The 14,724-nt window shown below is 38.8% G+C and overlaps 2 protein-coding genes across 2 annotated transcripts in view; both read left to right on the plus strand.

The window, feature by feature from the left end:
• Nucleotides 1-9,713, plus strand: part of LOC107672792 (GAS2-like protein 1) — a 23,162-nt gene extending 13,449 nt beyond the window's left edge. Inside the window, exons 2-6 of the mRNA XM_016466157.1 lie at nt 412-519; nt 4,309-4,405; nt 4,785-5,094; nt 7,308-7,880; nt 7,920-9,713. Coding sequence (XP_016321643.1) covers nt 412-519; nt 4,309-4,405; nt 4,785-5,094; nt 7,308-7,880; nt 7,920-9,120 — 2,289 coding nt within the window. The 3' untranslated portion in view covers nt 9,121-9,713. The remainder of the gene's footprint in view (nt 1-411; nt 520-4,308; nt 4,406-4,784; nt 5,095-7,307; nt 7,881-7,919) is intronic.
• A 3,260-nt stretch (nt 9,714-12,973) lies between these two features.
• LOC107672709 (AP-1 complex subunit beta-1-like) overlaps nt 12,974-14,724 on the plus strand; it is a 42,477-nt gene continuing 40,726 nt past the window's right edge. The window contains exon 1 of the mRNA XM_016466010.1: nt 12,974-13,091. Within this exon, the coding sequence (XP_016321496.1) occupies nt 13,068-13,091 (24 nt within the window). The 5' untranslated portion in view covers nt 12,974-13,067. The remainder of the gene's footprint in view (nt 13,092-14,724) is intronic.

Genomic DNA, 14,724 nt, shown 5'->3' on the forward strand with positions numbered 1-14,724 from the left:
AGGGACCATGGTACCATGGCCAAAAATCCTTAGTAATGCAGTGTTCATTTTTAGTCCTTTTTTTTTGTTGGTGTAATCAAACACAGTTATATTGTCAATAAAAATACTTGGAAAGTATGATGTTTCTTTACATTTTTTTTTTTTTCTTATATACTTTTTTTGTGTGATTGGTATATTGGTTAAAGTAGTTATTATTCATACAGGCCTGTATTTATCTTTTGCAAGCTTCATACTATGTATTTGGCCTCCTAATATATGGCAGAATATACAAATATACTATTGGCATCTTTGTTGTCCATTTGTTATGTGATGAAATGTTTGTTTGTTTGTTTCAGCATTGCAAACTTTTAACCATGATTGTCTACATATTGTATGATATTGTTTAATAAGATTTTGTATTGTGTTTTGTAGGTTCGGGAGATTCTGGGCCATTGCTCCTGTCCATCACAGTTTCCCATGACCAAAGTCTCAGAAGGGAAATACAAAGTCGGAGACTCCAGCGCACTCATCTTTATCAGGGTACATTTTTAATTGACTCACCAGTTATTCATTCAACTGTCTATTCTGTCAAACATTAGGCACTGTCTTTTTCTTTCTTTCTTTATCACTTAAAGCTGCAGTTTTTTTTTCTTTAAAAAGGATTGAAACAATTGTGTTTTTGTGTATTTTTTTCCCCAAGTAGACAAAAACTTCAAAAACTTCAGTTAAATGCTTTCTCTGAGCTTAATATGCAAAATTAGCTATAAGTTGAGCCATCTGTAGGTTGACTCAATCGATGCCAATCCGTGTGAAAACAATTATTATTTTGCTATTTCATTTGGTGACGTAAGTGGCACAGAATGATACACCTCAATTTCTTTCATTACAAAGTTTTAGTACAAATGCTGGTGTCACACCCACAGACAAGCCATCGATTCTGTTATTTACTTTTTGAATCTGTGCTGCTGTATCATTGGAATCTTTAACATTCCCAGAATAGAGGCCAAACTATAATAATTATAGCTCCATAATAAGTAACCCCGAGGTTTGAATGGTGTTTACACAGTTGCCAGGCTAACCTATTCAAGGCTTAGCCTGTTATCCAACTTCATCTAAAAGCACCCACACCCATTCATCCTGCAGACAGAAATGGAGACTTATGTCATTTCCTGTCCTCTACCAAGCTCTCTGGATATGTGTGTGTGTGTGTGTGTGTGTGTGTGTGGGGTTGTTGGTGTATGGGTATTTACATGCACTTTATGCATGCATCTGTGTCTTTTTAATATGTTGTTGGGTCTACAGATTTTCACTCTCATCTGGAGGACATTTTTGATGGAATTTTATCTTCCCCCAGTGCAGCAGGGCTGAATCAATTAAACTGGATTTAGCCTCATTCTCCTCCGCATGGATGCTGTAACTGCAACCCTATATCCCTCTCTTTCTCTATGTCTTCTTCATCTGTCTTGATTTGCTCAGATTTTTCCTGTGCCTGATGTTTTTTCGTGTGTGTGTGTGCATGCTTTTTTTGCAAGACGTGTGTGCCCAGCTCAGCTCCCCTGTGTTAACATCAGTGAGGAAGACAGAAGGTGAAAAGCAAAGAAAAATGTAATCTGTCATCTTCTGGATAGACACTTTGTTTAGATGCTCAGTGCTCATTTTGATGTTGGTAAACTGAGAGAAAACCTCACGAAATTGCTAAAATCCCTGTCGATGAAGACCTTGGCACAAAAGAACATTCGCTTTGTTTACTGTTTATTATAATTATGGTTTCAGCATGTTTCTGGCTGTTGCCATTGCGATGCAGGGGCTGAATCCCAAGTGCTTTTTAAAGGGCAGCTGAGTTAAGCCGCCAAAGAGTGCAGCATTCCCATTGGCCAGTGTAGAGGTACAATCAAAGTCAATTGTTACATTAAGGCCTAGTGTAACAACAAATCTATCTGCAGTCACATTTACCTAAGTACATACTTGAGCTGTCAACTACATGTTAAAAATAGTTACACATAACAATATTTGCAGAGAAAATCCCTCAGATGATGATTCAAAGGCACTGTACCCTGTAAAAGTTTGGGGTTGTTTTTTTTCTTTAAACAAGTCTGTTATGTAATATTGTGGAATATTATTATAATTTTAAAATAAACTCTTTTTATTTTGATATATTTGAAAATGTAATGTATTCCTATGATGACAAAGTTGAATTTTCAGCAGCCGTTACAAAACAATATACAAAAAAAGCTGTAGGAGTTGATCGTTTTTATTGACAGATCATTGAATAAAAAGGTACAGTCCACAGCAATACATTTTGCAATCACACTGGCCAATTTGTTAAAGACTTAGCTTTGATAAATGCATCTTGACTCTCGAGACCCCTGCATTCTGTTCCACTCTGTCTAGAGTTTTTTAAGATATAGAAAAACGTGTCCTGTGCGAACAGCTCCTTACTGATTTTGTGCTGCCTTCTTTTAGTAAGTGTGGTTTGGCTAGGTGCGTTGTATTAGCAGCTGGGTGTAGGCTGACTGCTGTCTTGTGGAACGTTGTGTTTAGGTGATACTTCAAGCTTGAATTTAACCAATGATAGGAAAGTTCCTCATTGCAGAGTTTTAATACGCTTCAGGGGGCATTAATAAATGTTCATTTTTTTTGCATTGTTGTCAGAATTAATTGTCCAAATTAGAGTGTTAAATGAACAGGCCTATCATTTGCAAAATACTGCATAATTATGACAGAAATCAGAAATGTTAGTTATTTCTATTTCTATTGTAATTATGATTAATAAAACGGATTAATAGAATGTACATTAATTATTTTGTGTATGGCTACTTACCTGTCATCTTTATGTAGGAAAGACATCCAAAAACAAGCAGAGAACTGTGTAGAAGAATTACAGACCTAGATACAGTTCAGTTTAAGGTTTAGCTTGTATTTGTGAGTGTTTCAGTCTTTGTAAAAATGAGACCTTGTGTAAGTTTTTGCAGGTGGGCATAGTGCCAGCCAGCAGATGTGCAAAATGTGGTAGTTCTGTATGTTGTTTCAGGATTGGCATCATCTGCCCGGGGCCTGGCTCGCGTCTTAAGGAATCAGTAGCAGTCTCTTATCCTACATTTCTCTCTGTTCATCAGAGAAGAGCTAAAGAAACAGGGCTTGGCACAAAAGTAGAGCTGTTTTCGATGCTAAATCTCCTCCATTCCCCTCTCTCTGAATACCAGCTGAGAGGGGGTTGAATGAGGGAGAGTGTGTTGGTGCGTGATGTCTTTTTGTTCTCTCTCCAGCTCTGTCATAGCGTGTTGTCATGATAATGAAGGCGAATGGAGGCTGCAGTGAGGTGGATGGAGGAAGTGTTGGTGGGCATCTCTGTTAAACAGTGTTATAGGACATGGGGGTTGAGCTTATAATAATCAACTGACTGTCATGTTGTTCCACCTGTATTATTAGTGGTGTTTGAAGATAAGAGTCACTATTATTATTGCCCATAATGAGGGTTAGGGATTTAAACAAACTAACCCTACTACTTGTGCTACGGACATGAAAAATAACTCATACTTTATAGTTTGTTGTGGAGAGGTAAAATATGTATTTTGCCAAGTGATCAGACTTTTCCTGGTGAACAATAAAACAGATAAAAAATGCCATAGACTTATATTGAAAGAGGGACCTGAGGTGTGTTTAGGGGGTTAAATAGTATAGAGACTTAGGGGTGGGCTTATTTTGACATGGGCCAGTGAGAAATCACCCATAACTCCCTAGCCATGAACTAGCATCACCCTAGGAACCACTCACAGAAGTGTAGAAGTGACTTTTGCATAGGCAAGAACTGCTGAATTATTCTTCAGAAAAATCCAATTTGTTAGCTTGTTTCACAGCTCTGCACGTGTCACATTTACAAATGGACAAAATTAATAAATTGACCAATTTGATTTTCATACAGTTCCTTGCGGATCTAACCTCTACTGATTCTTTCATTGTACTGAACAACAAATGATATCATACCTTAAAAGTATACACTGTGATGTTTTTGTTTCAAAGCTCTGAGACTCAGTCTTTTACTCCGTTTTGTACTTTTCCATTTGGCAAAACTTCTGTTATCTACCGCTGAATAATCAGTCTTCAGGCTGGATCTTTTAACCAGCTGTTTACATTTCTAGGGCTACAATCATCAATATTCATTTTTGATTTTCTAAAATTCTTTTATCAGCTGTATAAAAGGTTTATAACACAATTTGGGTATTTGTTACTGTATATGACCACTATATTGATGCACATTAGAGGAGAATTTTATTTTGGTTGTGCATGTTATTGTGTGCGTGAAAGGTGTTAACATCTCTCTCTGTGTAGGTGTTACGGACTCATGTGATGGTGCGCGTGGGTGGAGGTTGGGACACACTTGAGCATTACCTCGACAAACACGATCCCTGTCGCTGCGCCGCATTCGGTGAGATCACCACTTGTCATTTCCTGTTTCTGAGCTGTGAGACTTCTTGGAATTTTTCAACAATACTACATGTGTTTCTCACATCTATTGTTTTCTTTGTTACAATAAAAAATCAAGTTATATAAGTTTTTGTTTCTAGTGTTTTGTGGTTATTATTATTCTAGTGGTTTGTGGTTATTAATTTCTTAAAAAAAAACTTACTGACCCTAAACTTTTGAACGGTAATGTACAAGACGCAAAAAAATACCTTTTCATGAGCATGTAATCTTACTATAACCATTGTACATAAGTATTAGGTTTAAAAACACTTATGATTTTGAAGTTTATCATCTTTTTGTCTTGTGAATATTAAAAGAACTGCCTTTTTTGACCTCAACAGCTCACCGGTATCAGCAGGCTAAAGCAAGTGGCCAGGGTCCTCACAGTAAGAGCTCCAGCACTCACTCCTCCCGCTCCACAAGCCCAGGACCTCACTGGCGCAATGAGGGCATGGCACCCTACAAAACCCCCGATAGGCACTCTTTGGACCCTGTGTTGGGCGCCACAGCACATTCCTCTCCATCACGGCCTGGCAGGTCGCACTATGCAGCTGTAACTGTGGAGATGGAGACTAACGCAGGGCGACCCACGACAATGCTGCCTCGACCGCCACGAGACAGATCAGAACCACGCCACTTGAATCCTCTCAGGTCAGTGAAGGTGTGTTTGGGTGTTTAGCAGTGTGTGTTTGTGTGCGTGTTTAGAGCTCATTGGAAAGCACCTGCCTCGACCGCCACGAGACAGATCAGAACCATGCCACTTGAATCCTCTCAGGTCAGCGAAGGTGTGTTTGGGTTTTTAGCAGTGTGTGTTTGTGTGCGTGTTTAGAGCTTATTGGAAAGCACCTAAAACAGAAGTACCCAAAAGTCTCACTAGAATCAAAAACACCTAGAAAGTGAATGTGAAAGTCACCAATTTTTATATGATAGAAAAAACATTTCTTTGGATGTAAGAAGTATAAACATGTCAAATCTTGTAAACACTACATAAAACAATTCATACATTTTCCAAATATAAATTTTAAGAAGGGACTTTGAAATTAAGTGTACATTTCATATTTTATTAATTTATTGATGATATTGAGTTTTGTTTTTGCCAAACCAAAGCCAATACTTTCACCATACAAAAAGAAATATGAATAGTGATGATAAGAGAGGAAAAAATTAATAAAATAAAACAAAGAAAAGAACGTCATTCTCAGAATCACTGTATATGAAAAGGGTGCACACTTTATATATGAAGAAATAAAGCTTAGGGTGTTATGACTGGGACACATGCATGATTGTGTGTTTGTACAGTTGTTTTGTCTGTATAGATCCTTCGGGGTGTCTGCCATTTGCTCACACTGACCTAGTTAACTCAACACAAATTATAGCACTCTGCTTGTGCACTATACCCCCACGATGAGCTGCATCTTAAGGCAAACACTGTGTGTGTGTGTGTGTGTGTGTGTGTGTGTGTGTGCATGTGCACACACACACACACACATACACACACACACACACACACACACACACACAGATTATTGCAAGCAGATTTGAACTAATCCCAGGTGACATTGTCCTGACATCTATCCTCTTCTTGTCCAGTTTGTGACTCCCCCTTGTGTTAGAAAAATATTATTACAATTTTACAAGGAGACACAGTATTCTCTCTGCCTAATTATGCAAGTGATAACGTTTTGGATAAATGTACATATTTTTTAGTCATTAATTTTTTTAGTATTTCCTGAGCAAATGGACAGTTATATATATTTTCTTTCTTTCTTTTACAACTGCCTGAAATTAATATTTAAGCATGACTATATAAACACTTTATGCATCACTGCACACTTAGAGCAATGAACAAATAACTCCTAAACATCCTGAAGTTTCAAAAGGTGCTTCATTATTTCCATCACATGGTATATTGTATATCCGTGTGTGCAGCCAGGACATTTTATAACTGGACCATGAACAGCTTGCTGGTTTACCTTGGCTGTGTGCCTCGGTTTCCGTAGGCTAACTAATGATGAAGGCCAAGCGTCAGAGCAGCACACTTTAACACTTGCACTCCCAGAGCTGCAGGTGAGGCAGACTGGATTACTGAAGATTAGGATAATCTCAGCCCCCAAGTCTGTCACTGAAGAAACCGTTCAGAATAGGGTTTATGCAGGTCCCATTACAGAACCCGGGTGTCATGGTGTGTGTTTTTCACTTTCTTGTCTAAATAATATACACTCGTATATTTGAATAAAATCAAATGAGGGCAGAATAAGATAGCACTTTCACTTTCAAGTGTATCTTAGGATCTGGAAGTTCTAAGTTTAAGAAATTATTTTAAAGCAGTGATTTTATTCATAAGCACACTCTGTTTTTAGTGTTTTGTCTCGGTTTACACAAGCCAGTTTAAGGTTAAAGGAAAGAGGGACAATGTCAGTTTCATTCTTAAGAATTTAAGAGGTAGTATATGTAAGAAAGTGTCTGTGTGCGTGTGTTTGATAATGCCAGAGGATGAGTAATCCCTGTCTCTCCCTTCCTATTTGATGGTTTTCTTTAATCCCAAAATATGGCTGCTGAGGATACAGCCTTGCATGCATTTCCCTGCATGCGTGGTACAGATTCTCAATGTTGTTAAATGTGACAAGTATCACATAAAATCATGGAGATTATGGAAGTTATGTGGATTAGTAATTCTAACCAAGAATACCAAGAAAGAAATTAAAGGCCTTTAAGGTGATGTGTATGTGACACAAAATATGTCAAAAATATCATAAAAATAAGATGTTTGAGAATGATGGCTTGTTTTTTGTTTTTTTTTGTAATCCCATACATCCCAATATCCATCTTAATCTTAATTGTTCTCTCTTTTCTCTTACACACAGGAATAAGGAATCTCTTCTTCTGACTCGCAGGCTATCAGGAGATAGTGACTCTTCTACAGCCTCGTCTAAAGGTGGAGGAGGAAGCCCAGGAGGAGGTCGCTTCTCTCTGGGTACACGGCATGCTCATAGAGACAAGGTGGTTCTACTGGTGAACCGTAAGGAAGGGAAACACATTATTGAGCGTCCTGGAGCGGGAGCACAGATTCGAGCCCTGAGAACCCCTCAGACCCGTGCCCATAGTGCTTCCAGAGAGCGCCCTGCACCACAGTCCACCTCAGTCTTGAAACCTACTCCACCACAGGTCCCAACAGAGGTACATCGAACTCCCCGCACAGAGAGAGGCAGATCACTAGGACCCGAAGGTCCTAGGAAGCTGCTGGCTCCACGCTCCCTCAGCCAGGGCAAGACTCCTAGAGGCCGATTGGGTGACGTCAGCCTTGGATCATCACCTCGCCGCAGAGACCCTCATTCTCTTTCAGTAGATCGGAGAGAGGAACTAAGACCCAAGCACATGCCCGCAGCATCCTCAAAAACAAATGGAAGTTTGTCCAGAAGGCAAGCATCTTCCTCAGCCTCTAACTCACCTGTGAAAAGCTGTGCCAGCGGTAGTCCTGCGAAAAAGGGGATGGTAGCGCCACGCCCCCCTGCGCCTTTGTTGCCTTCCACTGGCAGTCGAAAGTTGCTTCCTCCTGTCACACAGCCAGGGCACCGCTCTCTGCATCCTTCCCCTCGATCAAGTCATCACCACCCACCACGTTCCCCTCGGTCTGCACACAATTCACGACCCACAGGGAGAGACCAAAAAGGTTGGGCAAATCCCTACAACCAGCAGCAGGAGAGCCAGGAAGACAGTGGTATTTTTAGTTTACACCTGCTGGCAAGTCTGGACCCTCAAAAGGAGCAAGACCTATATCGCAGCTTTGAGGCCGAGTTTCTGGCCAACACGCAACACACCAAATCTGTGCAGGGTAAAGCATCCACTGGAGGGAAAATGAGGTCGCTACAGCTCCCTGGCTCCCAACAAGGTTCAGGGGTGCTCCCAGCCTCTTCGGGTGACACTAATGTTACAGACTCGGCTTACTCTTCTTCTAACTCTTCAACATCTTCTCTTAATGTCGGAGGTAAGGTGGGAATCCTACCTGATTTGCGAGAGTCTAAACGGACTAATCCTCGCACCTGTGCACTCGAGGACCCTCCTGCTCTTCTCCACAGCCAGATTCGTGGAGGCCTCCCCAATGGAGGGCTCCTGGAGGGAGAGCGGAGGGGGGGTAAAGGAGGAGGTCTTCGTAAGCTCCCTGCCATCTCCAGCTCCACAGAGGAAGGAGAGGCCTCAAATCCAGGCCTATCCAGATCAGTGTGCCTCCCCAAAGACATCAATGGGAGCCTCCCTTTGACGGAGGTGCCATTGAAAAGCCAGCAGGACCTGGTGGAATGGGCTAGGGTGGAGGGAGACGTACCACAAAGTACCGAACATCGCTTGGACCTGCCATATGACGATGCTGACCTGCCACTTCCTGAGACATTTCCCTCCCCTCCACCACCTCTAGATGACTGTTCTTACCAGGACTCTTCCAGTGAGAGCTCCTCCATGTGCTTAAGTCTGAGTGAGCCTCCATCTGAAGGGTCCTGCACTCCTCCTCTACCGCTGGCCAATGGGGATACGAATGACGCAGTCATCCTCCGTGCCAAGAAAGGTAAAAAGAAGGCAGAGAGGGTGCCCTCCATCTACAAGCTCAAGCTACGGCCACGGATAAGACCCCGCACTGACAACAGACCCGAGAACAGTCCGTCACACATCCCTACACCTGTATGATACAGAAATCATTGTCAGCAGTCTCCTGCCGATTCATCTCCCCTCCAGACCCCACCACAGTCCCCACATTTAAACAATCACCAACCCTCACACAAAGCTCTGCATCAGGCCTTTGCTGACCTCATCCAGCCACAGCATCGTTCCCCAGCTATTGGCTCTAGAGAGTGTGCCTATTCTTCAGAATCCAGCCTAGACAACGAGGCCTGGATGTAGTGAATGATGATGATGATGTACACAAGCAACTGACTTGGTCTGTATTCATTCGCTCAGCATATAAAGCTTTATAGTCAGATTAGAGAAAGGAAGGGTGGAAAAAAAGCACATTTGTAAGACTGAGATGATGCACATCTGACTGTTGTGTAAAACATGTAGCAGGATGCTGGAATCCTTACTGTCATTTCACTGGAGACAGATGTGTCCTAAAGTGGCAAAGAACATACAACGCCATTCTTGACATCTTGGACCAACATAGCCTGTTGTGAAGTAAATCGAAGAGCTACTTACTGTACATGCACCATCTGAGCTATGTTTAATTTTGTTCGAGTCATCATTTTTCCTTAGATTTTTTTTCTGTTTGAGAAAGGAAATTACTGCATTTCCCTTTAGAGATTTGTATAGGTTTTAATGCTCCTTATTAATATCCTCATGACCTGTTTTTGAATTTGTTCCATGAGGAAAAATTTGAGCTGGTTTAGTAAAGTATTAATTTGTTACGTTTTGGAACGAAGTGTAAAAATCTTATTTTAATCAGGGAATTGTAATATACTGAGTATACTGTATACTGGAGAATAAGAGCTGTAGAATCAGTAGAGCGAATAAGATGTTGGAATCATTTTGGTGTAATTTTATGTGCAAGACAAACGCCTAAATGACATTTTGACCATACTTCCATGTGAAATCCAAATTATCCAAATTGGAAATGTAATTTAAGTGGCTGTACTGTTGTTTTAGCCCAGGATAAATAGGACGGCATATCAGCTTGTTGAATCGGTTCGAGGAATCTTCTCAGAAACGTTTATGAGAAGACATAATTCACACATCATGTGCTTAATATCACCTTGGCAGACAAACAAATGTTGTATTTTATTATTTTCTGTACAAATTAATATGTTTAATGTATAGGTTTTTATGTAAAATATGTTAATTTGCTTAAATGCGTGGTAGTGTATTGTAAATATAATAATTATTAATTGACTTTAATATTAATGTACAAAATGTATGCTGTTTATTTCAGTATGGTAATTCTGCCTTAGCTATGCAATGTTGCTATTGAATGTTGCCTTGACAAATTGTCTTGCCTTAAAGTAAGGATGAGAAGTTGTGTTTGTGAAATACAGATGAAGAGATGGTGTGTGTATGTATCTGGGTGGTTCAGTCTGAGAGTGTGAGGTAAGGGAATGTTTGTTATACTGGATGGATCCTGTGTTTTGTCAACTATGAGACAATCACACATGTTTAAGGTCACAGTAACAACAAGATCATGCTTTATCAGCCTTCCTCTGTTTAGAGTCTATGTTTAAAGTAAATTGCTCGATTTATCTACAAGTGAGAAATGGAAGGACATTTAATAAAAGATAGTGCCATATTAAACACCGATAAGATGTTTTTCAAAATATGGAAATCACTACAAACTATGTATAGAAATGGTAATCATTCAGGAAATCAGGCCCGTTTATTGTGAAAGCCATATTGAGTCCAAAACTGCTTATGAAGTAGTGATATTTTCCACTGTCGTTATCATCAGCAGCAGACATTACATTTCTTTTAAAACTTTATGGCGCCACCAAGTGGTTGAAATCTTTTTCCTTTTTTTTTAAGCTGATTGGTACTGGTGATGTTTGTGTGACTTGAAAGTATAATAGGAAAGTTTGACTTGAGTGGATGTTTATGGATTGTGTTTTTTCCCCCAAACACATCTAGTAGACCATTGCTTAAAATAGGGGAAAACGTTGACTCTACTTAAATGAATTACACTACACACATATTGGTTTGGCATTGGATTGATTATTTATATTAAATGAGTAAGTTATTAGGCCTTGGTGATTGGTTGTGAGTGAACTGTTTTATCATAAAGGGACAATGTATGTTTCTGAATGGATGGATGAAATGTTTACTTTTGGTATGTTATCTTTTGGAGGCTTTATACATTACTGCCGTGTATTTATGAGCTCAAGTGTTTTATTGAGAGATGTTCTGATGTTCGCTGTTTTAGTGAATATTAAAGGGGTCAGAAAATGTAAGGCAGATTTTATGGAAATGGTTTTCAGTGTTTTTGCCTTAAGGACTGCAACCGTAGGATTATTGCTGTTAGCATGGCCAATGATACTCAACAACACCTCTTGTGTAAAAACTGCAATACAATGCATCACTACACATTGCTTCTATGTTCATTGCCATTTAAACGTCTGTTGTGACACTTTAGGACACTGTTAAATTTCTCACATAGGTATTTATAAGGACAGTAGAGCTTTCTGCTGTCTTTCAAATTATATTGCTGTGCCTAATTCTCAATTTAGTCAAACACACATACACACTACACATTCAGTCATCGTTAAAGTATCTAATTAACTGCCATACATTTGTACAGTTAACCCACTTTGAGCTCCAAAATTTATTCTGTTCTGCTTTCCAAAAACTTTTTACAGAAAGATGTTTCTTTTCTATGATGATATTCGTTATGCTTTCTAATCACATTTATACATTTAAAAAATATATATTTATTGCATGGATGTTTTTTTTAATTTGTCTTCCATTATTGACATCAAAACTACAAGCATGTAGATTCACATGTTTTATTTACTTGAGCAAACCCATCTGATTTGCATTATGCAAATATGATGTTCAGAATGTGATCTACAAAATGCATGTTGAATCTATATCATGCTCTGGTTTCAGTAAATGAAAAGGCTGTTGGATGATTTGAAATCTGAATGTGTATTGATTCACTTTTAATTTCTGCAGATTGTTTGGCTGATTGTTTTTCTTTAATGTTGACAATGAAATGTAAGGTCTTGACATTGTGGAATTTGTCTTGTGTTGAATAGCAATATTGCAAGACCAACATTCCACTGTTCCTTGAAAACCAATTGCTGTTAATTTAATTCTTGTAATAAAAAAATGTTTTGGATTAAATGCTTTGTATTTCTTCTTTAATGTGGAATGAAGATACACATATGATGGCTACGATGACCTATTATTTTAATAATATATATCAAAATTTAGAGAACATTCAAAATTTAGTAGAAGAGAAATAATGACAAAAAATAGAAAACTTGTTGCGTTTGAAAATTTATATTCAAGATATCTTGATAAGATGAAAGTTAAAATGCATTTGTAAACTTGACATTACACAAAATAAGACATTCATTGACGATGATTTTGTTATGACATGCTTATGTGAGGATATAACAGAATAACCTATAGCAAGTTTTGCTATTTCCAATGGAATAGGATATTAGGTGCAACATTTGTAGGGTATTGTGTAATTTATGCTCGCCTAACTATATCATAACATCTGAGTCTTATGTTTAAATGAATTCAAACTGAAAACCAAGGATGATTTTACTGTAATCTTATTGCATTCAGCAGCATGTAACATGAGACTCCTCTTGATGAAGGCGGAAGACGGAAGTGTGAATCATATGATGACAAAACATGTAAGGTGGGAGGGAAGGAAGAAGGCCGACTTGTACACACTCACTCTTCACTTCGGTAAGGAGCATTTCTCGGTTTACCTGAGGTACGGTGCCTCGTTTCTACTTATCTATGGCTTTGTGCGCTGCATGGTTGGACAGTAATACAGTCCGCTAGATTAAAGGCTTAACTGTGCACTCCCATAAACCCTGATTAAGAAGGTCATGAAGCTTTAGCTCGCGAGCCATTAGCATTCAGCTAACACACCATCGACTATCTACAATTCCGCGAGCAGGTTCATTCATCCGCCAAAAATGGAGTGGGCAAGTCAGCTTTGTGTGAGTGAAGGGCGAGTTCGCTTTTAGGATTAGAAGAAAGACCCGTAGATAATTATAGGTTGAAAATTAGTTTGAAAATGTCGGATTCGGGGCGTAATAAATGGGTTTTGCTAGTTAGCTCTGTGGGTTTACCTAACGTTACACTGAAGCGGCTGTGGTGTGTGTGACTGTCACCTGCTGCAGTCACCGCTGCGCCACGTATATATTTAACCAGTTGTGATGTTAGGGTTGTCGATAATCAGTTAAGATCACACGCTGCATCACGCTAACGTTTGTTCAATGGAGTCTGTCAGCTCTCTGACAGTTGACAGCTACTTCTGTACTGCGCTAATGTTAGCTGGGACGCCGCTTCACAGGTTGACGAGATAGATTATTATTATTCTCGTTTAAAAATGAACCGGTTGAAATGGCTTTATTTTTTTTAATGTATAGATAAAGAGGTGTACTGTTCCATATATTCTTGTTTATTACTTTGATATGGGCCTGCCAACGTTATCAGTTTTGAACCTTTGGCTTTTCCACTGCTAAGCTTTGTAAGTCTTTGTTACAAAATTACTATATATATATACATATATATATATATATATATATATATATATATGTATGTATTAGAGCCCGACCGATATGGGATTTTGAGGGGCCGATACCGATATTAGGGAGTAAAAAAAGGCTGATAGATATATTGGCCGATATTCTAGTATAGTACCAGTCAAAGGTTTTTACACTTTCCCATTCCTGTGTCCAAACTTTTGACTTGTACTATATATAGAATACAGTATATACATGAACAGAATATATACAGTGGTGTGAAAAAGTGTTGGCCCCCTTCCTGATTTACGTGACAAAGATATGTAATGGAGCAGGGTGTCTGCCGGGTCTTAAAAAGTATTAAAAGTTGATTAATCAATTTAGATAAAATTAAGGCCCTTAATAAGTATTAAAAAGTCTTCAATGCCATTTTCCAAGGTATTAAATTTTGTATCATCTTTTCATTATGTATATTTGTCCGAATAGTGCACTGTAAAACCGAACAGTGAAATTAATTAAATGAAATGTTAACTTCACTCAAATAATAATGAAAGTGAATTGTACTTAATTGAAATAAGTTCTGTAAATTTAAAATGTTGTAGTAAGGTGAACTTAAAATGATTACGTTTTCTACTTCCCAGCATGCTTTGCATCAGACAACAAGGAAAATAAATGTAGAAATTAAGTGTTATTTTGTGTGTTTTTACACAAGATTAACATAGAGAGACATAAGTTAGTACTTAAATGTTGTGTTATGTTAGGATTTACATAGGTTTCTGTTATGTTGGTTTTGTAGTGTTACCGTTGTGGTGAAGAGTAGAGCCTGTGGTTAGGTTGAGGATGGACAGCAAAACTTAAAGACTATTAATACTGCATGTTGTTTGACTATTTACATGCAAGTATTGTGAGTCTTTTTGATAACTACATTAGTACTTGCTAGTGTGCTGTTGCTAACTAGCACTTAACTATAAAGATCTGAATGAATGTGCTGTTAATGGAAGCAAGTTGTATATAATTATCATTGTGATGAGTGGGGTGGGACCATGGAAGCGAGGCTTGGCTTGGCTCCCATGGCTCTCAGCCCCGCCCCACTTGTCATAAAAAT

Source organism: Sinocyclocheilus anshuiensis, unplaced genomic scaffold (assembly GCF_001515605.1).
Source record: "Sinocyclocheilus anshuiensis isolate Anshui unplaced genomic scaffold, SAMN03320099.WGS_v1.1 scaffold88, whole genome shotgun sequence".
NCBI classification, from domain to species: Eukaryota; Metazoa; Chordata; class Actinopteri; order Cypriniformes; family Cyprinidae; genus Sinocyclocheilus; species Sinocyclocheilus anshuiensis.